Here is a 23,984-nt window from a genome sequence, read left to right on the forward strand (position 1 = left end):
TTAGCAAAAAGGCAGTCTTCATTCTGCTGATCCTGTGAAGTGATCTGATAGCCTGATAGGCATCCGTTGTCAGCTTTGAACCTACTAACAATCTGACTCCCACCAGAAATTAGTAGTAAGCTGTAATGATTACAGGCTAAATAGCACTCATTCTTTCTTGGTCTTAAAATAAATATATATTTATAAAGCTCCACACACAGCCTTCAGGTTGATAGGTCTGGGGTGATATGGGTTCATTGGCTGTTTTGTGGCAACTGAAGTATTTCTAAAGAGGAGTCATTGGTAGTCTGGATGCTTTAAAACTTTGTTTCTGGACTTGTATCTCAAAAACAATTTTTGCTCTGTGTGTTCTTGCTCTCTATCTTAGGTTCAAAAGAAGCGTGGGGATCTTCGACTGATTGTGGCTTCAGCCACCTTGGATGCAGAGGTATAGCTCCAAGGTTTGGTTTTGAAATGCAGTGACCTCAAGTGGCAGCTCCACTTCTGTTTATGTACAGCTTGTCCTTTACGTGCTGTCTGCTTCTTGTGAAGCATTACTACTGTTTGAGTGGTGATGAAGAGGGGGAGGAATGCAGGAAAAGAATCTGCTGTTGTTCAATTGTTCTGTTTGCTTTTTATTTTGTGTTGGTATAGTTTGTGAAGGTGCATTTAAATATGAATCTGCTTTTCATGTATTTATGGCTTTTTTCCCCCTCTTACTAGTATTGTATAAAAAGGTGTTCTCTTGTCTTAAACTAGTCTAAAAAAAGCCAAAAAGTCTAAAAAAGGTTTAGCTGTTTTGATAATAGTAGTAACCTGAGACAACCATTGACAAGTAAAAGGTGATTAATGAGCTGATTTTTGTTGCAGTGAGATCTTACTAGTTGATGTATGATGTATTTTCTTTTAACTATCTTAAACCTATAGTTTCATCAAGTGCCTCCTATTTCTAGTATTGTGGGATTTGGTTTTACAAAAAAAACCCCAAAGCAAAGCAGATTTGCATTTACTTTTCCTGTCATCTTTGACTGTGTAAACCTCCATTTGTGTACCTTCTCCATCTCCTGCTCTTCAAGCAGAGTCCCAGCCTTTTTGGTCTCCTCATAAGGTAGCTGCTCTGTCCCCTTGATTTTGTGCATGCTTTATCTGTACTTCTCCTACCTCTGCTATGTCCTCCATGAGATGTGGTGCACGTAGCGCTGGCAATATAGGTGTACTAAAGTTTTCTTTAGCAGCAAATATCAATGTGCCATAAATGTTGATGACATGCTATACTTGGTACTTATACAACATACAGAATACACAGTAGTGTAAGCTAGCATTACAATACTCTGCCATTGCAGGGTTTTTATCTGTCAGAAGTCTTATATTTTGAAAATCTTACAGTTAACATGAAGAAATACTAATAATTTTACTCATATTAACTTACAGCTCTCTATACAAGTTTGTTTAAATACAGTAAGTTTACTATACCTCTTTAGTGTGCAGAAAAATAGAGATCCGCTGCTTGGGTTCTTACTGTTCATTCTATTGCTATAGAGTGTTTAAAATACTTCATGGCAATAAATTTTAATGTATGAAGGTGTCAAAACACAAATCAAATTTACAGTCAGCTTAACTGACTTCTACGAAGAGAGATCTCTGTTTAGTAAGAGCTGTAAAATCTACCTATTAATCTAAAAATGTAAAAGAATATGCAAGCCCTTCCCCAAAACCTTTAAGAACAATCATTTCTAAGCTCTGCTTAGCTTTGTTTGCTACTGCTGTAGAAGATCCAATGAAAAGATTATATATCTGCTTTTTCCAACTACATCAGCTGATCTAATTAATTACTTCTTTTCAATCTTTGCTTCTCAAGATAATAAATATGCAAGACAGCCTAATTGTGTTAAATGCCTGGAATCCCAACCAGAATAAAAGGCAACAGAATCCAGCTTCAAAACTTTAAAATCAGAACTTTATCAAAATACTGTTAGATTTACAAAGAAGTTATTCAAGTAATACCGATTTGACTTTGTTGTGTTTTTATATTTCTCTCTCAATTCTTAGAAGTATCAATCTGAAAGTGTTTGGTTTTAATTTAGAAATTCAGAGATTTCTTTAATCAGAATGAGACCAATGACCCCAGCAAAGATACCAGTGTGATCCTTACTGTGGAGGGGAGAACGTTTCCAGTGGACATCTTTTACATACAGAGGTCTGTTCCTGTTTGATCTTGTAAGTGGTAATTAGGAGAATGTGTGTCAGTGGTATCATTTTTAACTAGATAAAAAGCTCAGAAGTTCCCAGAACAAGGGTGAGGAGGTGTAATGCCTAATTTGGGAAACATAGCCGTTCTTTCAAAATACTTTCATAGTTTTGGTACCAACAAATTAAGGATACAAGTGTGACTTTTTTCTGATTGAATCAATCTTCTGGTTTTGTGAGGGGCAGGAGCAGACTTACTTACAGAAGAATGGCTTTGGGACCCTTCCTCCTCTTTTTGCACTGTCCAGCTGTATCAGACTTCCAGAGAAGCGCTGTGAGGATTTGATGTCCTTTCTATGCTCTTTCCTTGGAGGGAGCAAAACCAAGCATATTTTTATTCCTTTCTTTTACAGAAGGGATGTGAGCAAACCTGACAGCAGCATCATATTCCCTCTTGCCCACAGAAGGGAAGGAAGAAATTCAGTGGCCTTAGAAGCCTCTTTTTTTCTTTACCTTAGTGCTCAGTTTTTACTCTTGCTGAGTAGAGAAACATGGGTGGTGAGATAGGTAAATGATCATGGATTATTAGATTATGTACCCATTAGTTTACTGCTGTTTCCCTTGGAGGGTACAAGGACATAACTGTAGTTAAGAACTAATAAGGAACTACAAGACAAGCTACATTTTAAGGAAACAGTTGTTCAAACTTCAGTTATAGTACAGAGATACATGATATTGGGACTTGAGCTCTCCATCTGCTAAGTCAGCATCACCATTTGTGCTACATTTGGATTTCCTCTAACAGTTTCCTTCAATTCCTGACCGAGCCTGATGTTGAGCATGACGATGGCTGCGTCGTCATGTTCAACATCAGGCTCGGTCAGGAATGGCTGCAGTAGGGTGGCTGCCTTGGGCAAACAAACAGGGCAAGTTATGGAACAGATTGGAGGGTCTTTTGGTCTTCCTTCAGTTTCATTTTGAAAGAAATGCATCTAGCCTCTCAGAATCCCCCCAACCTTTGGGGTTTTTTATTTGTCTGCATTCTGCAGGTGATTTGTAGTTTTCTGAGAGAGCAGAGGGAGGATTTTTAAAGGCATCTTTCTTCATTCTTTACTATTACTGCAGTTTCACAGGTGGAAATCGTTAGAGCAGGATGCTCAAAAGAGCCTTCTAATTTATGTGCCCATGAATTCACATTTGTATAAACACCTCTGGTTATGTCAGTTCACTTTATGTGGAGAGATGCCATGCTTCATGTACATATTTGGGAGCATGTCCAGAAACCAGTAAATTGATCATATGAAAGAATAAAACTATAAGATGTATAAATCCTTATAGTTACACTTTTTTCTTAAATCAAGCTGATAGTTGTAGCTGGGTTATGCATTTGTAGTAAACGCTTTGACTATTTGCTTTAAAAGATAGCATTTTATATATATATATATATATATATATATATATATAAAAACAATGTAGGATATTGCTTGTAGCAGCAGAACATATGTAAATAAAACATTTTTTAAGCTTACAATGGTGTGAAGGAAACAAATGACTTGCTGAAAGCTGACTCCCAAGGATGCACCATCAATTAAATGTGGTATGGTTGATTTATAACATCCAAAAATTGTCTGTTCTTTCCTTACTGTCTGTAGTTATTTTTTCCACTAATGTCTCTGCTTTTTTTTTCTCCCTGCAGTCCTGTTCCAGATTATGTAAAATCAACTGTGGAAACTGCAATGAAAATTCACCAGACAGAAAATGATGGTGATATATTGGCATTTTTAACTGGCCAGGTAGACAAAATTGATACATAGTTTTTGCTTTACAGTATTGTATTGTGGCCAATTCGAAGCCTTCTTGGCCTCCTGCTTTTCTTAGCTGTGCTTACCTTACTCTCATTAAAGACAATGATCAATGGGAGTGGAAGTGGGCCAGTCCCAATGATTTCTAGAAAAACTAACTATGAAATGGCCTGGATTTCTCAGAGCTAATGTTCAGGGGTTAGTAATGTTTTTTTTCATTCTGTGCTGTATGCTTTCAACCTCGCGAACCAGCAGAACAGTGCCTGTTTTTGGTACTAGTCAGACCTACAAAGTTGCTAAATCGACAGTGAGTCATCATTAATAATCAGAGCAAATGGAATTTATGTTTATTAGGCTTAAAATCTTAAATCTTTGCCAGAAAAATAAATCAGAAGGATAAAAATTTACTAGTTCTTCTGCACTATTTGTGCCTGTCAGCTCATTTTGCAGTGCACAAGAATAGCTTATCATTCTTCCAGCAAGAAGCAAGCTTTCTTGCATTGCTTCACTAGTATCTTGTGTTAAATCCTGTATGTTTCCAAGAGAAACTCTCCATCCCTCATTATTGATTTGACTTCAAAAGAGTGACTTGAGTAACTGATGAGATGATGTCTAAAAGTTTTGTTGTCTGTGTTTAAGGGTGAAATATCTCAGGTGATCTCTGAGATTAAATATGAATTTGAATAGCGGATGTTAATGCTGTTACTGTGTCATTCTTGATCTAGACACACAACATTCTGCACAATCAAAATAGATTGGCCTCTCATTTTGCTGTCACAACTTAGAGATGCACAGGAAAACACTCCTGCTTCCTTCTTACTGAACTTTGTTCAGTCCTTTCTTGGTGATTTTTCTCATGCATTAGTGAAGTGTGATGCTGTTTCAAATAGCAATGAATATAAATAGTTATGTAAGTATGTATTCATTTAAGTAATGATTTATATAAGAATATTACAGAATTGAGGGAGCTGGTCAAAAGATCCTGGAGTTTCAAACCACTAAAATTGTATCGACATTATTTTGTGTATTTTTTTGTATATAGGTGCTAGCTGTGTGATATAGATAATCTCTCTCATATTCTGTCTTCTCTTTTGATATGGTTCTAGGAGGAAGTAGAAACTGTTGTTTCTATGCTAATAGAACAGGCTCGGGCCCTTTCTCGCACTGGAATGAAAAAACACCTCCGTGTTCTCCCTATGTATGCTGGGCTGCCTTCTGCTGAGCAAATGAAAGTGTTTGAGAGAGTTTCTCGCAGTGTCAGAAAGGTAAGGCTGCCGTCTATCGTCTGTCTTCGTTTCTACCAACCAGAAGGGTGTCTGCTTTTCACAGATTGTATATATGATATTCACATCACGAAAATATTGCAAACTCCATTTTGGATATAGGTGGATTTTCTGGGTCTCTTAATACTGCCTGTCAGTTTTTAGAATGTGAAACTAGTTCTCCAGCAACATGTTTTTCTGGCTTCGCTTTTCATTTTTGTTCGGGTCTACATGTCAGTTATAACTCTTCTGTCCACATCATCAGCTTTTCATTTTTAAATGTCTATGCATGTCCATCAATTTGTCTGTGTCCAGTTGCAGCTTCTTACACTCTAAAGTTCTCTGCTTTCACCTATTTTTGTTTCTTTTTGTGGTCCAAGTGTCTGATGGAGTTTTCCACTAGTAATGGAAAAATAGTGACAGAGTGAGTAAATGCTGAATTTTTACCTAAGCAACAAGTTAAAACTTGCTTGCCTTTGAAAAAAGGTTTGTTTTGGCTTCTGCAAGTCTTGTTTGGATGTTGAACATGACAGAACTATCATATAATTGGGCATGATTAGTGCTTTCTGCTTAAACAGAGCCTGTCTTGGGGCTGAGACACACTGACAGAATTTTTCAGGAGTGATTTATTAGAGTTCTTGCACCTGCTGGGCTCTGAGTAGTAAAATTGTTCATCTGGTGTTGGAGGATGTTGAGTGATAAAGAAAATACTACTTTTCTCTCCAGGATATGGCATTAATCAATTAACTTCAAAGATTTACTTTTTCAAGTGAAATAGAGATTAAATTTCCCCCTGTTTTCTTGCAACAATTAAAAAAAAATATTTTAAGGCATATATACAAATATAACTCTTCAGGAGTACTGATCATTTTACAATTAACTGACTGTTTCCCTCCTGCTGTCTCACTCTAGTGTTACAAGTAACACTTAAATGTAACTGAGAAGCAGAAACTGTTCTTAGTTTTAGTTTGCTGCATGAGAACACTTGATACACAGTCAGATTATGGTTTCTCTGCAAAGACAGCCAACTTCTTCCACTTTTATGAAGAGAATAAATTTGAATAAAAATGTGATGGTGAAACTGTAAAAACTGGGCTTATTTTGAGTTGACAGCTGCTGCGTGTTCTGTATCTTTTTGTACTCTAGAGTGTTTACTGAAACTGTCATATCTAAGATCTTTCAAGTGGTTTGTATTTGATTCCTGGTGCACTGATGCTAAGGCTTGATAGTGTTACGAAGATTGGAGAGTTCACAGTGTCCTCATTGTGTCCGTACCTGCAGGTGATCGTAGCCACCAACATTGCGGAGACTTCTATCACAGTTCACGGAATTGCGTTCGTAATTGACTGTGGTTTTGTGAAGCTTCGGGCCTATAATCCAAAAACGGCCATTGAGTGCCTTGTGGTGGTACCAGCATCTAAAGCTTCGGCTAATCAGAGAGCAGGACGTGCAGGCCGGAACCGTTCTGGAAAATGTTACAGACTTTATACAGGTCAGTAATTTGATGATGTACGGGGTAGGTGAACTTGCTGTTGTGTGACTTGCATTTTGTTTTACGGTATTTTTAGCACTGGATTAAGGAGAACATATTTGCATTTTTTTTCTTTGAACAGGAGATATAAATTTCCCTTCAATATTCCTCTGGCTTATTTGGAAATGCATTGCTCACCTGTTCTAAGCATTAGAAACTTTTTATGAAACATAAATACAAACTGAACGAGAGAGGTGCTATGAGACTGGCAACAGTTGCAAGCCTGTAATGGTGATGCAGCTCTTAGTGGCAAGTCTACTGAGTACATTTGTCTTTATAATGCATTTGGTTTCTGAGCATTTACTTCAATTTGCAGTACCCACCTATGATACACTGTAGCATGATTAAAGTCTCCTTTAGATTGTGTGTCTAACAAAGAACTCTGGAAATTCTTCAAATTATTGAGGAAAACTTCCTCCTTGTGTGGTCCCTCTTTCTTAGCAATAGGTGCCAACCCCAAATACTTCCCTTGGTCTGATAGGGCTGGCACTGTACCAAAATAACTGCTATGAGTGAATCTGTCAGCCATCTGGTAATGTTCAGAAAGTTGCAATCCAACTGTCTCTGTTCTCAGCTGTTTCCTTTAATTAGAAAAAGCTTTACAGTAGAGCAGTGCAATTGCTTATATGCCTCAGGTTCCCTCTAGTTGTACTGGAGCTTTGAGACTTAAAGAGATCAAGCATATCTTTTTAAAATGTCTGTGTGCTTGCCAGCCATTGCCATTTTAAATGAAGATAAGATTTATTCTCTAAATTTGTGTGTCCACTGAAGAATCGAGAGTGATTGTAGTAGTTCTTGCTTTAAATTTAGCACAAATACTTGTGGACTGTGAGAACCCGCAGACTAAAGCAAATACCTGGTAGGTAGTTGAGATTAGTAATTTATAATCAGGTCTAGGTGATATATTTAAAATATATCTCTGTGAGAGATGCACTTAACATTTCACAGGATTGGTCTCTGGCTATATTGCAGAGCAGTTTTAATTGCCTGTCTATCATGAAAAAAAGTTACTAGTCCTCTTGTTGTCTTTTGCATGTGTGATCCTTGTACCTTTGAAACAAGACACTTCTTCCCATTCTGATTTGGAGAACTTTTCAATATGGTGTTCTAGAATCACATCTGTGAGTTCAGATTTGGCCAGTGATTGTTTTTTGGCATGTGAAGTGGCGCCGAGTACCTCCCCTTTGGAGATGGTCATGATGATATTACGTCTGGGGATTAGTCAGCCTCTGCATTTTTAGTGCATCCGATCAATATAATCTCTTCCTAGAAATGTTTGTGGGGAGTGTAAGATGTGAAAATGACTCTTCTGCATTTATTCTTGTCTCATTTTGAGCAAAGGTGATTAATTAGTGGTAATTGGTCAAACCTTTATATATACATACACACACACACATGTACATATATGTATATATTTTTTGAGGATTAGGAATACAAGATAGCTAAGTGATATTCATATCCATATCAAACTGTTGTTGCTTTCTGTTCGTTGATGCCTATTTCTGTCTTGCTGTGTATCCACCTGGGTTAACAGTCATTTTGGTGTCTAAATGCCTTGTGCCAGTATCACATGAAAAACTTCTAAAGCAAGTTTCTTCGTATATGTGTCAATACCACGCATAACTTCAATGTTTTATGATCTCTGCATTTATAACAGTAGGTATCTGTCCTTTTAGAATGTTAATACCAATTTCATTGTATGTTGCACAATATAGCAAGTTTATATAGCTTTTAAATAATTTGCTGAGAAACAGTGATTGCACAGAAGTTATTTCTGTGTCCAAGAACTGGTTTAATGATGAGTACTTTAAGCAATATCTACAAAAAAAAAAAGGGGGGGGTGCTGAATAAACTGTAATAAAGAAAAGGTACAATATCTATTACTGAAAGTCAATGCTCAGAGGTAGGAGAGAGTTGTTGGAAATGAAACAAACTAATTCAGGGAAAAATAACATCTTGTCTTGATATGGATTTTTCAATCAATCTAGGGCTGCGTTTGTGTCTGCCTTGTTCTTTAATGTTTAGGGTGTTCTGCTGATTTGAAGAATAGTTGATTAAAAGAAGGTACAAGTTTTTTTGACCTTGCACAAAGTATTTTTAAAGACCTAAACTTTATAGTGAACACACTTTAAAAGAGCATTGTCACGTACTTTGTTTCAATCCTTAGTTGTTAGCTGAGATAGGCTTTTTAAAACCTCATTTTCTATGCATAATTATTAAAAAATAGTATTCTTATAGTGAAAACATGCTCAGTTTCAAGTTTTGTCTCCTCTTAAAAAAACATAAAATCTCTTTTATAGCATGTGCACAATGCATTTCATTTTATGATAAAAATATCAAACTCTTAGAAAAATAAATCATTTTCAGATTTTGTGAAGAATGTACAAGATTTCAGATTGAAATGTGGATCAACTGCAGAGTCAACAATGTAGAAGAACACTTACTATTGAAATCATGTATTAAGGTTCAAGTAACTTAAAATATAGTAATTGGAGAAACATCATCTTTGAGTTAGAGTATTTTTAACACCTTTTAAGTATTCGTACTTAATAATTCTAAATTGAAATGAGTGCAGTACTGTCATGTTGATTGCATGTAAAGGAAGCTGAAACCCAATCCCAAGTGGCTTTGTTTTTTTTTCCCACGGCAGAGGAAGACTTTGAGAAGTTGCCGCAGTCCACTGTTCCTGAGATGCAGCGCAGTAACCTCGCTCCTGTCATCTTGCAGCTGAAGGCTTTGGGAATTGACAATGTGCTCAGGTTCCCCTTTCTTTCGGTGAGTCTTAGACAATAAAGACTATCCTCCTTCTTCAGCGAGAAGGAGGATCACTAGATCTTGTTTGTAACCCTCAGAGCGATTAGCCAAAAACCATTGCCCTATTACTTTGGAAAGTGTGCCTCGTGGCCCACTGTCGGGTAGTGAAGTGGCTTTCTGTGAATCAGCTAGCACAAATACCATGTGTGGCAACTTAGAAATAGTGGTGGTTTGTATTCTAGAGTTTCTGCTAGAAATGTCAAGAATGAATTTTGTCAAGAACAGCCTAGAAAGAAAAAATATTTGAGATTCTGCAGAACTGTAGTTGTAGCCCCTTCCACTGAATTTGTGGAGAAAAGCGTATCTGCAGAACCAAGCTGGTGCTTGTCTTCCTTGTAAGAATAGCAATGCCAGTTTTTAGACTTGCTTTCCATAAAGCTTTTAGCTACTCCTGCATTGATGTGGAAAGACTAATATAATAGCATTAGAAGAGAAAGTTCAGAAGTAATTGTTCTGATCACCTGTGGTGTCACTGTTGGACAAAGAAGGTTTGTATTTTCTAGCTTGGCCTAATTCTGCGTCCTGACAGGATCTTGAGAGTATTGTAGTGATGATGCTGAGCCTGTTGGAGGGGGTTTTGACCTGTAGCGCTAATGTCAGTGGAGGGGTGATAGGAAGAGTCTGAGAGCTCTTTCTCCATTCTGGATGGATAGAAAGATAGATAATCAGAGTTTAGGATTCTGAGGAAGGAAAAGATTTAAGAATTTCTGTGAAAACTCATGTGTTCTGATGATGATAACTTTAAATAATGCACTTTTTTTTTTTTCTTCACAGCCCCCTCCTGCACAGTCAATGGTGCAAGCTTTAGAATTGCTGTATGCTTTAGGAGGTGAGAATATTATGCTTTGCTTTGCTTATGTTACAGGAGATGTGGAAGAAAAAAATTGTTAATTTGAATTTGGTGTTGGGATAGACATGAGAACAGCTCTTGGAGAATGAGAAAATACAGCTTTGACCAGTGGAAGCTTTTTGTTGGTGTTTTGTAAAGTGTACCTCAGTTTTCTCTGAGCTCACTTTTTATTCCTCTTAGGTTATTTCAGAAGGGTAGGCAAGCGGAAGGCAGCAATCATTTTCTGGGAGGAACTGGAAATCTATTGCATGGAGAATAAACTAGCATCTAACTGTTTGGGCTGGACAAAGCTTATTTGTAGCTATCTACTGTGTATTTTCTTGCACTTTCATGAGAGGTGCCAACTATTTGTTATTGCTAAGACCAGGGCTCTGAGTCGGTTAGGGTATTGGTTTGATGTTCACAGGCAGTTCCTTTGCTCATTTTTCTCCAATTCTTATAGAATAATATGGAGATATGAATGGAGTTAGGACACTAAGCTGAACAGTAGTAAATTTATTTGTATCCCATTAGATAAGTTGTTAGATATTCAAGTTCTTAAGTGTGGTGGTGAACTTTCATTTTGTGTTAATGTGCCAGTAATGGAAACTTGTAGTCTTTTCAAGTATAAACAAAAAATTTTGAAAGTGTAGGTTTGTCAACTCCTTCATTATGAGATTGATTGTAATAACATGGAAATTAGACTGCTTAAAATAATTGCCACTTTGTTTATTCCCTAGTCGGGTTTTAAAAAGTGCATTGTTTCCATTTGAATTGTTTCTGTTAGCATGCAACATTCATTATCTGATCTTGATGTGTTTGCATATGTCTATGCATATATTAAAAAGAAAAGTGCAAGAACTCTGCAGAAACATTGTAAGTAAAATCTGATACTTGAATTTGAGAGATGCAGTTCACTGGAGACTAGATTCAGAGTCTAATAGTTTGCTTTCCAGTTTGTTAGCAAAGCAAGTGTCACATGTTAGTTCTTCAGACATTCTCGTTGATGTGATATAGGAGGTACCACTGCCAAAAGTTATCAACAGCCCGTCTAGGTATACTTGAAAAAATGAGTTTTAGCCTGTGTCTCTACTCTGAAAGTAGCATGGCTAAAAGGCTACATCTTAAGCAGAGTAGTGCTGTCAGTGTTGATACTGACCCTGCAACTGGGTCAGAGTTCTGACATGAATTTTGAATGTTAACTCAGCGTACTTACGAACATGTCTTTGGCCTTCAGCAGGCAACCTTTGACTTGCTACAGGCTAATCAGTTAAATTGTTCTAATTTTGTAAGCTATGAATGCATGATGCAACCACTAAAAAGCATTAATCGTTCCCAGAAGTAGCCAATTTACACCTGGGTGGATTGGAACTACATTTCTGACACTCAGTGTCTGTGTTTCATTGCACAGCACACTGACTTTTCATGCTCTTAGATGCACGTGTGTATGCAGCTCCCAAAGTAAGTTTGCTCTAGTTCTAGGGTTGAAGTTTTTGTTTATGGACAAACAGATAGATAAGCATGAATGTCGAAGAAAGAAAAAGCTAGTCTAACAGACCCTGAGAACATATCAAAGTAACTTTTTTACTATTTATATACTTAACAGAATATCTTTTTTATAATCTCTGAGCTACTAATCACAGCTTGGTCTCAAATTCAGTAGAGATTAAATGTGTTCATTTGGTTTGTATTCATTATGCTGCTGTTGAATACCTGTAGCTTTTAAATCACACTGGAGTAATATTTTTGTACGCAGTATGCAATTCCTTTTTGTTGTGGTGACTGTAATGTATGATATCTAATTTCAGAACAATTATATATATATATATATATACACACACACACATTATATATAATATGATAGCTATTTAATCTTTTTCAGTGCAACAAACTTAAAGCAAAACAAAAACCTGACACAAGAACACGTGATCGAAATGAAGCTCTGCTCCGCTTTAACTCAGTGTTCGTAATTAATTCAAAACTAACAATATTTGCTCTGTAATATAAGCATGAGGAAAAGGGTAGTATAAAAGGGATTGTTTAAGTTTTGGAAGCTTCAAGAGTTTTGTGGCTGTTTTTACATCACTTATAAATGCTGTGTTGTAACCTGTGGCAATGTGCACAGTTATTCTTGTTGTGGAGCTGTATCTCTCTTCTTGGCCATGATTATTTTCCATGCTGATTCAGTTCCATCCAGCAAAGGAGGGTTTCACTTAAGGCACTTGGTTCTTGGCAGCCATTTCAAGCTTGGAACAACAGTTTTCACACCGGCTCAGAAGTGTGTTGCAAGGATGAATTCACAGCCAAAACCATCTTAGGGAAATGAAGAGGAAAGGTCAATAAACTCCTTGCTTTGCTCTTTGATGTTTTGGCAAAAATATTATGCTCATGGTAGATTCACATGTGAGTACAGAGCTGTCCTCTGTTGGCTGCCCAGCTTTTGCAGCAAGCAGAGAAGTGTGAGTGGTGGTGTTTAACTCAGAAAGGAGTGTGTGTGCACCTATGTGAGATATAGATTTACTCTCAATTTTTTGCTGAAGTTTCCAGTTTTAAGTGGTTTGTTAAGGAGCTTTTCTATAAGTTGCAGAGGTGAAGCTACCCAAGAGTTTGAGGCTGTAATAAGGATTAAATTCCTCTTATGCAAGTAGGCACGTGTATTTCATCATTTGCATTGTGCAAATGTGCAGTTTGGGCTCAGGACCCTATTGTGCCAACGCGGTGTCAACTGGGGAACTTGTGCAGAGCGGGTACTCTTAAGGTTGAGATAGTTGTGTTGAATAAACACACCGCTGTTTTCAGACTGATTATTTTCATGGCTGATTACACCAGGAGCATCTTCTCAACTTTCTCCTTTGATGCCCCTTTGAAAGTCTCAGTTGTCAGAGTTCATTATTTTAAGCATAATTTAGGAGAACAGAGATAAGCAGATAAAAATTGATTTTATTTTTAGCTTTATTCCAGATACAAACAAATCTTCAATGTTATCTTGTAAGTTGTGGCCTGTAAGAAACAACCACTCCAGTTAAGTTAAACGCTTCGTTCTCTGTCAGCCCATCACATACTTGTGATTTTCTTGAAACTTTTTAATGGCAAAGTACTTGAATAATCTCTCCTGAGCATGTTCAGTAAAAATCTTCTCAAGACCTTTCCTTAAGCAGAGCTTAGGAAAGAGCTGAAGAGGTCTGATTGCCTATATAACTGGATATAGTGGTTGCTTCCAAGATTATTTCATTGAAACCTTTACCTGTGCCAAACTCATATCCACTGCAGGCCTTTGCTGTGTATTCAGGTGTACTGCTGCAAAGACGTCCGTGCACAAGCCATATGTCCATGCAAAATTGTGTTGAGACTTGTAGCTTCAGCGGAAGCCAAACGATTATGGCTTGATGTACCCATAGGAAGTTTAAAAGATTGTAATTTCTCTTTTTTTCCTACTGAGGAAGCCAATTATATTTCTGTAAATGAAAGACTAAGTAGTCCAAGGTACTAATGGTGGTAGCACTTAAGCGTCTTGTATTGCACTGGTCTAATGAGAGCTAATCCAACCTTAATTTTTGCAGTTTCTGTGACTTTGCGTTTACATGTATCACTTCATCATTTCACATAAACTCCCTTTTGTACCTGTTTCTGAGAAAAGTATTTTGGCAATATGCGAAATGCCTATTAGGTCTTGTTTTACAGTGTAAGGGTGTGGTGAATGGTTCGCTACATTGTCATAAAACATTACAGTATCTCAAATACTAAAGGAAAGTAAGCACTTGATAGAGGTAGTTGTGGCCTTAGATATGCTGACATGAGTTATAGGAGATCTCATTCTTTGACTTGATTTGTGGTTTTGGGTTTCTATGTGAAACATGGCTAAAGTACAACTGTGTTTTTTTTCCACCCCACAGTTTGATGTATAACATGTTTATATAACATGTGGGCCACAGTTGTTTCCTCAGTCTACTCTGCTGTGGTTATTTATGCAGTCCAAAGTGCTCCAAAATCCTGTTATTGTGCTCTTAGTCCCTCCTTATGTAGCTTTTCTCTTGTGCTCTGCCTCCTAGTTGCTCTTCTCATTATTCCCTGTGTCTGTCATCTGTATTCTGTTCTTGTTCTGTTTCCCGTGTCCTCGTACACGGGCAATGCTTTGCCGTTTTAATTCTTCCTCGAAATGTCAACATAGTGCTCTGGGTTAGAATATCACCCAGTGGCTTGCATGGGTAACACTTACTGCAGGTGTTCAGTCGTGGGAAGCTGTTCATCTGAAATGCTAAACACGCAGGATTGCTCACTAATAACTGGGAACTGAAAATCAAGCTGTCATGTCTCTGTCTTGTACCTCTTCGCCTCCAGTAAAAAGGCTACAGCTGGAATGTGGCTGACAATTTAGTTATTGATGCATGAAGCAGAGTAAACTGCAGAGAAGTCTTCCTTAGCTGCTGTACATATCTAGTTTAGATGATATTAAAGTTAAATAATTTTTCTCCATGACTCAAGCAGATGTGACTCAGAAAAATGACACCATGTCACCCCATGGTACTGCCTCCTGTTTCTACAGTTATGCCTCCTTCTGTAATTAGGACCTTTTTTTTTTTTTCTCATCAGGACTCCTTCTGCTTCCCCTCACCCTGAACGAAGATATTGCTAAATACTTCACAAGGAGTTGCATGACACTAACACCTAACTTTCTAGGCTAAGCACTATCCAAAAATGCCTCCTGATAATTCACTGAAGAGTCAGGCAGTTAGACCGTTGCATTGACTTTGACTGCAAGTTTTCTAAATCATTTGTAGGAGCAATAGAACTTGGTCAAAAATGGAGGAACATGTGTGTTTAAGTATATTTTATTTAAAAGAAATACCAGGGACTCATAGGAGAGAAAATGGGTATTAAAGACAGTCCTCAAGTTTAGTTTAATACTAACTCAGCAATTTTAAGGTGCATTTGCTGTATTTTAGCTCCTAATTCTGCTCTTTTGTCTGCAATAAATTCTTAAAGAAGACTTTCTGCGCTACTTTTGCTTGTATTACAGTTGCATTTATTAATGTGCTGCAGGTTTGGATATGCACTGCCGTTTAACAGAACCTCTTGGAATGAGAATAGCAGAGTTTCCTTTGAATCCTATGTTTGCAAAGATGCTTCTGGAATCAGGTAGGACAAAAAAATTCAAATTTTCTTCATAGTCTTGTGCTGAGTAGAAGATACTGCCTCTAGAAATTGTAGTGTAGTATTGGACATTTGCTAAACTTGGAACAAACTATATGGTTTGATGTTTAGTGAAAAGAAAAGACTTGGTTCAAGTCGTGGACCTCTCTAATAAAGTCTAATCAATTTGTCTTTGAAGCTTCCTATTAAAAATATTCCCTATTATGCTCAAAAATCCAATAGCATATGTATTTTAGTTTTACATACATTAAAAATATTCTGCTTTTCCTCTGTATTATCCTGTATTTTGTTAAGTTGAAGGAAAGAGGGTTTCCATTACTGAATTTCTCCACTTAACTCTTCAGGAAATTTTGGCTGCTCCCAGGAGATTTTGACCATTGCTGCCATGATGCAGATTCAAAACATCTTTGTGATCCCTCCAAATCAAAAATTGAAAGCTGTAAGTTCAGTCATGTCTTATCTTTTGGTTATCTAAATATCTAAATTTCTGCCAAGTACCTGTTAGACTTTGCAAATTTGTATCAAAATGAAACAAGGTCTCTTACTCTAACTATCCCTTATAGATAAAAGGAGAAGCTGAGTAACAGCAGGAGCCTTGCAGTCCTTTGCTAGTGCCAAAGCCGCCTCCTGAGGACCAGAAACATGAAAGCCTATAAACCAGTATTTGTTAGCACCAGGATTTGTTAAAGAGGCCTACCCCCCCCCCCCAAACTTTCTTTTGAGAAGAACGAAAAGAAGGCATTAGGATACCTTAATGGGTAGCAGGAGACTAATTTTAATGCATCCCCCTCTTGGATTTTTGGGTCTATTTTCAGTTCATTTTTCTAATTTTGATTTTGGAACTCCTCCTAGATATATATTGGCTAGTAAAAGATTGATATTGCCTAAAGGTGCTATACTTTATGGTAAGAGTTAGAAGAGTCACCAAGAAATATTGAAGATGATGGGAACTGAAGGTATTGGAAATGATTGTTGCAAAAATCAATCTGCCTGTAAAAATATATTTCTGCTCCTCCAGGCCAGGCAACACAGAAAGTTTGCTGTGGAAGAAGGCGATCATCTCACTATGCTTAATGTTTATGAAGCCTTTGTCAAAGTGAGTTGGTGTGCATGTGGATTTGCAGGAATGGGGAGAGTCCCTAATTCTGAATCTGGAAGCTCTGGATATAGCATCCTCAAAGCTGTGGACTCGCCAAGGCTGTAAAATGATGCTTCAGCTTTAAAAGATATTTAATATTAAATAAATATTAGTATAAATAAATATGAGATAACAATTATTTATTTAAAAGATAGCTGGTCATATTTAGCCATAGACCCTCTTGTAGAAAAAGTTCTGTGATTTGGGTGCAGCGCAGAAGTCTTATCTCTAGACATCTATATTTTCAATGAGACCGGGAATTTGAAAGGGCCTAGGGAAAATAAGTATCCAAATGCCAAATGAAATTCATGTTCTCATATGTTTTCTGTGGATGTATCCAAAGCTGGTAGCCTTTTTTTCTTTAATTGCCTCATTGATTATCATACTCTCCTTGCCAGTGACCTTATATATACACCTTATTTAACAGTAATCTTAATATTTCTCTGTTACCTGAGGTTTTACCTAACAATTTTGAAGTGATGTACCTATTTGGGAGAAGTGTACTTTGCTGGCTTAAAACATTTCTGTAATGATTTATTTGCAACAATCTGAGATGTACCAGTATAACCACTCCAGTGTTTAAAAAAAAAAAAAGAAAAAAAAAGCCCCTACCCAAAACAGTCAGACACCCTTAAAATTTTAAATCTGCATAATTCTCTTAAAAATATTCATGTGCAGAGACTCCTGGAATAAGTGCTAGCTTCTGGAGAAATAGCTCTTTGCATGGAGAAGGCCAGTGAAAACAGTGTACAGAAAAGTCTGTTTACACTTTGAGAAAAAAACTGAGACTAATACATGATATGAAGCATTTGTGTGTGAGAATGGAATGACTGATGCTGTTCTCCTTCACCGTGTATGAAGAAATGAGGTACACTGTTAGAAGATATCCCAGGACATTTATTCTGCTCCTATTTACAAGTTATTTGAAATATGTTTTGCAGTTACTGGCAGTATGCACTCTTGCTAGTTGCTCTGTAAATAGGTAATTTTCAGGGAAAATGACAGTAAGTATGTTGTAGGAGACAGGGAAAAAAACAGAATAAGAAGAATAAAACTGTGATCTGAAAGAGTTTAATTTTTGTTTTGTTGGTGGTATTTGGTTTTAAGTATTTTTTCTCCTCTTCTCACTGTTCAGCACAGCAAGAGCTCTCAGTGGTGTCAGGAACACTTTCTAAACTACAAAGGCCTTGTTAGAGCGTCTATTGTAAGAGAACAGCTGAAAAAGCTTCTTGTCCGCTTTAAAGTACCAAACTCGTCCAGTGAAGGTGAGGACTTGCTTGTTGTTGGGTGTTGTTTTTTTTTTTGTGTGTGGGTTTTTAACCTGTTGCTTAGTATATACTAAAGGTCATCTCCAAACTTTCAGTCTGCTTCCTGCTTTTCATGTAACTTTTGAAATATTTCTTCCTGGCCTAAAAATAATGTTAAATCAAACCAAATTTTTTTTCTAAAAATAACTGTAAAAGAGCAACTTAGGCCATTTTGACAATTAACTTTTATTCCAGTCTTAGAAAGTTAAAATTTCCAGCACAATTGTATAGAAATTATCACCATTTATTATACATTTAATAGTCAGATTTAGAAAGAGTCAGAGATAAGTCACCCAGTTCTCTTTTTTTGCCTTTTCAAAAAGGTCTTTTTTACTATGTTCAATATGATATACAGACATTGGGATTTGATTTTTCAGCTGTGTTGAGAGTGCACAGTTACCATGAATAGTTCTCAGCACTTGACTCCAGCTGCTCTGAAAATCAGTCTTCAATGCTTAGCTGTCACACAAGGTTGCTCTAAGGACTGTGAAACTATCTTCATGGGGGCACCAGTGGCAAGAGTAGGTTTTTACATAGTAATTTTGATTTGCTGTGAAAATGAACTTGAAAAAAATTGCAGGGTCTGTCTGCCTTTTAAGCCTTTGCTGTCAAAGCCTGATTCAGTGTGAAAGTTGTTTGAGATGATTAAGTGGATTTAAAGGCTTTTTTTGCCATTGCATTGACTCATTTTACAGAAAAAAAAAATCTTTTCTTCAGGTGATCCAGATCCAGTTTTGAGGTGTATAGTTTCTGGATTCTTTGCCAACGCAGCTAAATTCCACTCTACTGGAGCTTACAGGTAAGAATATATAGTTTCATTGGAACTGTTGTTCAGTTTAACAAACTCCTTTGACTTGATAAATCTAAGTGTAATCTACAAATGAATGCTTCTCTAGATACTTGCAATAAGAAATACATGGCAATCGCTTCAGTAAATCTTTGAAGCTTTGTATTTTCATACTGCTTCAATGTTTCTCTCTCTCTCTCTCTCTCTTTGTTTGTACTTTCAAAAAAAAAACAACTAGAGATATCAAAAGTGGGTAGCTGTTACTAATAGTAATTAGCTTGTGTTAATACAAGCAAGTACTATGTTTCTTTTGTAGGACTTTCAGTACATTGAATAAAGGCCTGAAACACTGCTTTTTCACTTAATGTTGGTAGAAATCTTTTAGGACATTAAATTCTCAATCATTCCTTCAGCCAGGATTTAAGCCTGGTTTCACCTGAAAGCCTGTTCATTAAATCTGAACACTTATACTGTGCTCCAGCTCTTTCGCTGTGGCCTTTTATTAATATTCTGGCTGGGGAATGAAAGGAAACAAATGTTAAATAGTAAATCTATGCACAATCTGAAATAGTGTCTTGCTTTCAAGGACTATACGTGATGACCATGAGCTTCATATTCATCCCACTTCGGTGTTGTATGCAGAGAAACCTCCACGCTGGTAAGTTAGAGCTGCTTTTGCTTGCTTCATGATCTAGATAAGTCATTCTGGAGGCTCCAGGCATTTCCATGAGTGACTTTTCTCCATCAGTGGAGCAATAAATATAGGAGATAGTGGTTCCCACAGTGAGAATTCAAACGGTATTTCCTTTATAACTGTTAATAGGCAGTATCCCAATAAAACAGGGAAACTGTGTTGCTTACACTACCAAAAAATTGCAGAAGTTGGAAAGCAGAGTCAGGTGACCCTTTTTGAATAAGAACCACATCTTGCACTGCAAATTGGTCTGACTGGTCTCTATACATAGATAGAACTGGGGTTAATTACTTTCTATTAAGCCTGTTAAGTAAATGTCCTGTCAAGTAGGTGTTGCAGTAATTGTATATGGCTTGCTAGGAGAGGGCATACGTATAAAATGCGTGAGGCAATATGTTTGACGGAAGTTATGGTTGTCTAAAAGACTGATGAAAAAAATGGTTGGACTTTCATGTTAACTGGGGTATTACGATTCCATTTGTGTGCCAAAAGTGGTGAGTTAACAGATGGAAGTGTGTTTCCAGCTACCAGGTCAGCATGATCAACCTAAAGTATTGGGATTTTTGTCCTTTTTTGCCCGTAGCTGAGATTATGAAGCATAAGCTTGGCCTATGTACTCCATTATCTTTGAATTGTGCTCTTACACCTGCTGTACAGGGTTTGTGGAAGTGTAACTGATGGGAACTTATTCACCAGTTACATTGGTTCACAAAATGGAAATGAATCCTGCTCGCTAGGTCATAACTGTGCCAATTCTTTAGGGCTGAGTGGAGCCGAGTGTAGCTAGACTGATTTTTGCTACTGAAATCAGCCTGGATCTCTGCTGTTTTGCCAGTGATTTTTAACCTGCTGTCACTGCTTTTAAGAATAAACCACAATTTGTTATTAATAGTCAAAAGAATACTTGGCAGATATACTTCTGAAATTTTCCAGCTTGTAATTGATGACTCCTGAAAGAGGTTGGGTTATGAGGGGGTGACAGAACTGCAGAAAGAAAGAATTGGGAAGAAAATCACTTGGAAAGGAAAGTTTGGAGGTGGGAGAGTACTGAAAGAATCCTTGTTTTGGCACACACCTCCTGCATCCTCTTGGTTGAGGACTTAAGTGTTGCAGCACTCAGCTTTTAGATGTTTAGCCTGCAGAGTGGAATCTCCATCCTGGTCTTGGGCATTTCCAGACCTACAGAGAAGCAGAACTGTAGGCGGTTGTAAATCTTAACTGGCAAAGCCTTAAGACTCTGTTTGCTTCGCTGCCTGTGTGGTGTAGGTGGCAGCAGCTTTGCTGGAGTTTTCGGGAGTATTAACGCTGGGCTTAACTCTCTTCTGGATCCCTGTGCTGTGGAATGGGCACATAGCTGCCTCCCAAAGGCCACATGGAGTTGCCATTGCCGGCCTTAACATCCTGCTGGTTCATGCCACACGATAAGGCAGGAATTTAACTTACCCGGCAACCCCAGCTTCAGTACTACTACGGCTGGGAGCCCCTCCTATGCTCGTGTGTGTGCTTCAATTCTCTGCCTGCTATGGGTGTGTACAAAAAGCGTTCTCATTCGTGTTTGTTTTCCTCAGGTTTCTCTTCTCTTCTCGTTATGGGTCTAAGGTTTTGGTGCCTTTGACATCCTCCTCATGCTATCACAGAGTAACTAGCATTCTCTTTTTGGAAGTGGTGTTATGAGTCGCCCTGACCCCATTATTAGAAGTGGTCTTTCTTTTTATATCTTGCATCCATACCTCCTGGTAGTATGTAAAGATGTTTTTAATAGCAGTTTAAAAGTTGTCTTAATGCAGAGTACTCTCAATGTAATGTTGAGTACACAATGTAATATTGTACATACAATGTGATGTTGAGGACACTCAACCAAAGGAAAATAGGTAAGAGGCTATATTATAACCTACAGACTCTCTTCTCATGCTGTGAATAGTACCGCTGGCACTTTGTACGTGAAGCTGTCTAAATATGCTGTTAATCACCTGTCTCCTTGATTGCTTTGTAACACTTTTTTCTTTCTTTTTTTCTTTCTTTCTCCTAGGGTTGTCTACAATGAAGTCATACAGACCGCCAAATACTACATGAGAGATGTGACTGCCATCGAGTCTGCGTGGCTCTTGGAACTGGCACCTCATTTTTACCAGCAAGGAACGGTACGGAATCGGCATAGAGCCCAAACCATAGTATTTGTATTAGCGGCTCTTGTATATAAAGTTTTAAGCGTGTTTGCCTGTTTAATGGTATAAAAATTAATTTGAGTTTGGTTCATAATAGTGGTTTTAATGTAGAGAAAGTGGGTAGTAAACTGGCATGTGAAAGCTTTTTGCCCTGTTACCCTGCCAACAAGCATGATCTCAAAGTAACAAATTACTGAATCCTTCAAGTAAATGAAGCCTTGAGCTATTTTACACTTGAATATAGGTACTTGGTAGCGCTTCTGTCAGCAGCGCTATTACTAGGCAGTAGTCATACTTTGCACAGTGATTTTAAAGGAGTCCTTGCATGCATTGCAAATGTTTATGCAAATCCCAAGATCTTTTTTTGAGCATTAATTATGTTTACTGCAAAAAGTCAACGCTGATCACTTAAAACTTGAAATGGCAAAGGATAGCTGCTATTAGTGCAAACCTCTGTTCCAGGTTCTTGATTGTTTTGTGCCTAGCACCTTTTTATTAAGAATGACTCCTCAGGAATGCCTCAGTGGCTCTGTGGCTAGGCCTTATGTGTCTGAATTGTCTAGGCTTTTGAGGAAGCTAGATTTGACATTGGTTAGGGCCCTGGTATTCAAAATCAGGCCTTGGTTCAAATTCTTTATTAAAACGGCAACAGCAAACCCCCCTTATATTTGGAACCTCCTGCCAAGCATTATGCTTCATTCCAACTCAACTTTGAAAGTGATGGTGGTTGCAGAACTATCCATTGGCTTGTATTCCTGAGAGCAGCCAGCAAAGTATTATCAGATAGATACAGTATTTGGTTTTATTTTTCGTCCACCCATCTCCCAACTGGTCTCTTTTTAGCTGAATGGCTGATTTGAAAGCAGATTAGGTTTTGACGTTGTCGAGCTGAAGGCCACATGGTGGCCTTAGCCCCCCTGAAGATGTTCATATAATCTGCTACCTTTAGCAGAGATAACATTGCTGCTAGTCCTGAACAGGAACAGCCAAAGCATCCAGCTTTTAAAAAGTGCTTACATGGGATGTAGGAAAAGAGGTGACTGGAAAGGCAGCAAGGTCTTGTACTGTTCATGGATTTCTAAATAGCACTGTGTAATGTATGCAAAAGCAAACCAATAGCAAGTAACAAAACATGAAATACTGTTCCTGTAGTCTCGTAGTAAGTGAGACTGTAGACTGTTGCATCTTGCTTCCCTTTTTTCTTGCAAAACTTTCTGAACTCTGCAAGGTTAACCCTAAGCAGATTGTTGCAGTAACAAGCTTGTGTATGATGTGGATATTGAGTGAAAAAATGCACTGATATAGCAAACGTATGCAGCATAAGAGATTTGTTTATGCATATGAGCAGCCATGTTGCAAAAGTGGATGTTTCTAATTTATACATCTGCTACTTAATTTGACATTTTTGAGACTCATATGCTTGTTTCTTTTCACTTCTTGGGGTTTTGGGGAAGAAAGAATAGCACTGTGCTGCCTAGAGCAACTCAGGACATAGCTATGTGGTTACAGCCAACAACAGCGTTGGCATTTGTCCATGTAATTGACTTGAGAGGTTTTTTATGTTCAGCTTGGCTAATTCATCTCAGTTATCCAGACACTTACCATCTGTAAATGAATTTTCTAAGCAGTTGAGTATTTTCTGCCTTTTATTCTATAATGCATTTGACAAAGGTAGTAATGACCCTGCAGGGCAGACCCTTGAGTCTTTAGCTGCTGCTTGACATACATTCTGCAAGCACGGCGTAAAAAGGAAATGAGCCAATGTTCCACCTGTATCAAATCTACCCCTGGAATAATTCATCCTTCTGACTCGCATATTTACATGTTGTAACATCCCATACACAACATAAGGTATGATATGACCTCTCCACGGGCTGGAACTTGGAGTGAGGTTTTCCTTTAGGTAGGTTATATTGGGAAATGTGATTCAATGACTTGCTTAGGCAAAACTTTAATTGCTTTTTGTAAGTGAAGAAGAGTTGTCTTGATTTGTATTACCTACCTTACTGAGAAAATACCTTTTTCAGGGCCGTACTGCCACTATTGTAGATATTCTATAAAATTACCTCAGGACCTAGTTCTTAACCATTGTCACCCTTTTTGATTTGACAGAGACAAACTCTGTTAAGTTTGCAGCGTGCCCTAAGCATCATTTTCATCCTAAAGTGAATGGAAGATATTGAGACTAGCGCTATTTTTGAGGGAAATTATCTTTTTCAGTTTGGCCAGTTATTGTCCTCATCAGCAAAGGGTTTAGGTATTTATAGAATATTTAAGTAATATGCCTGTTGTTTAAAGTCTTGTATTATATACACATTTTGATTAAGCAAGCAAGTAC

At 37.6% G+C, this 23,984-nt stretch overlaps 1 protein-coding gene across 5 annotated transcripts in view; it reads left to right on the forward strand.

Annotated features, from left to right (window-relative positions):
* DHX35 (DEAH-box helicase 35) overlaps window positions 1-23,984 on the forward strand; it is a 35,543-nt gene that overhangs the window by 9,092 nt on the left and 2,467 nt on the right. For 3 of the 5 annotated variants that reach the window (XR_010886003.1, XR_010886002.1, XM_067307645.1), the window contains exons 8-21: window positions 368-427; window positions 2,064-2,176; window positions 3,863-3,959; window positions 5,075-5,233; window positions 6,512-6,722; window positions 9,412-9,536; window positions 10,350-10,404; window positions 15,445-15,540; window positions 15,900-15,994; window positions 16,574-16,651; window positions 17,829-17,958; window positions 18,718-18,799; window positions 19,374-19,445; window positions 21,511-21,622. Coding sequence is in view for 3 of the 5 variants with exons in the window: in XM_067307645.1 (XP_067163746.1) it covers window positions 368-427; window positions 2,064-2,176; window positions 3,863-3,959; window positions 5,075-5,233; window positions 6,512-6,722; window positions 9,412-9,536; window positions 10,350-10,404; window positions 15,445-15,540; window positions 15,900-15,994; window positions 16,574-16,651; window positions 17,829-17,958; window positions 18,718-18,799; window positions 19,374-19,445; window positions 21,511-21,622 (1,485 nt within the window). In the remaining 2 variants the exon portion in view is untranslated. Of the gene's footprint in view, window positions 1-367; window positions 428-2,063; window positions 2,177-3,862; window positions 3,960-5,074; window positions 5,234-6,511; window positions 6,723-9,411; window positions 9,537-10,349; window positions 10,405-15,444; window positions 15,541-15,899; window positions 15,995-16,573; window positions 16,652-17,828; window positions 17,959-18,717; window positions 18,800-19,373; window positions 19,446-21,510; window positions 21,623-23,984 lie in introns of those variants that run through there. The other 2 variants (XM_067307646.1, XM_067307647.1) reach the window with 2 other exon arrangements.

The sequence above is a fragment of the Apteryx mantelli genome, chromosome 18, assembly GCF_036417845.1.
Source record: "Apteryx mantelli isolate bAptMan1 chromosome 18, bAptMan1.hap1, whole genome shotgun sequence".
Lineage (NCBI taxonomy): Eukaryota > Metazoa > Chordata > Aves > Apterygiformes > Apterygidae > Apteryx > Apteryx mantelli.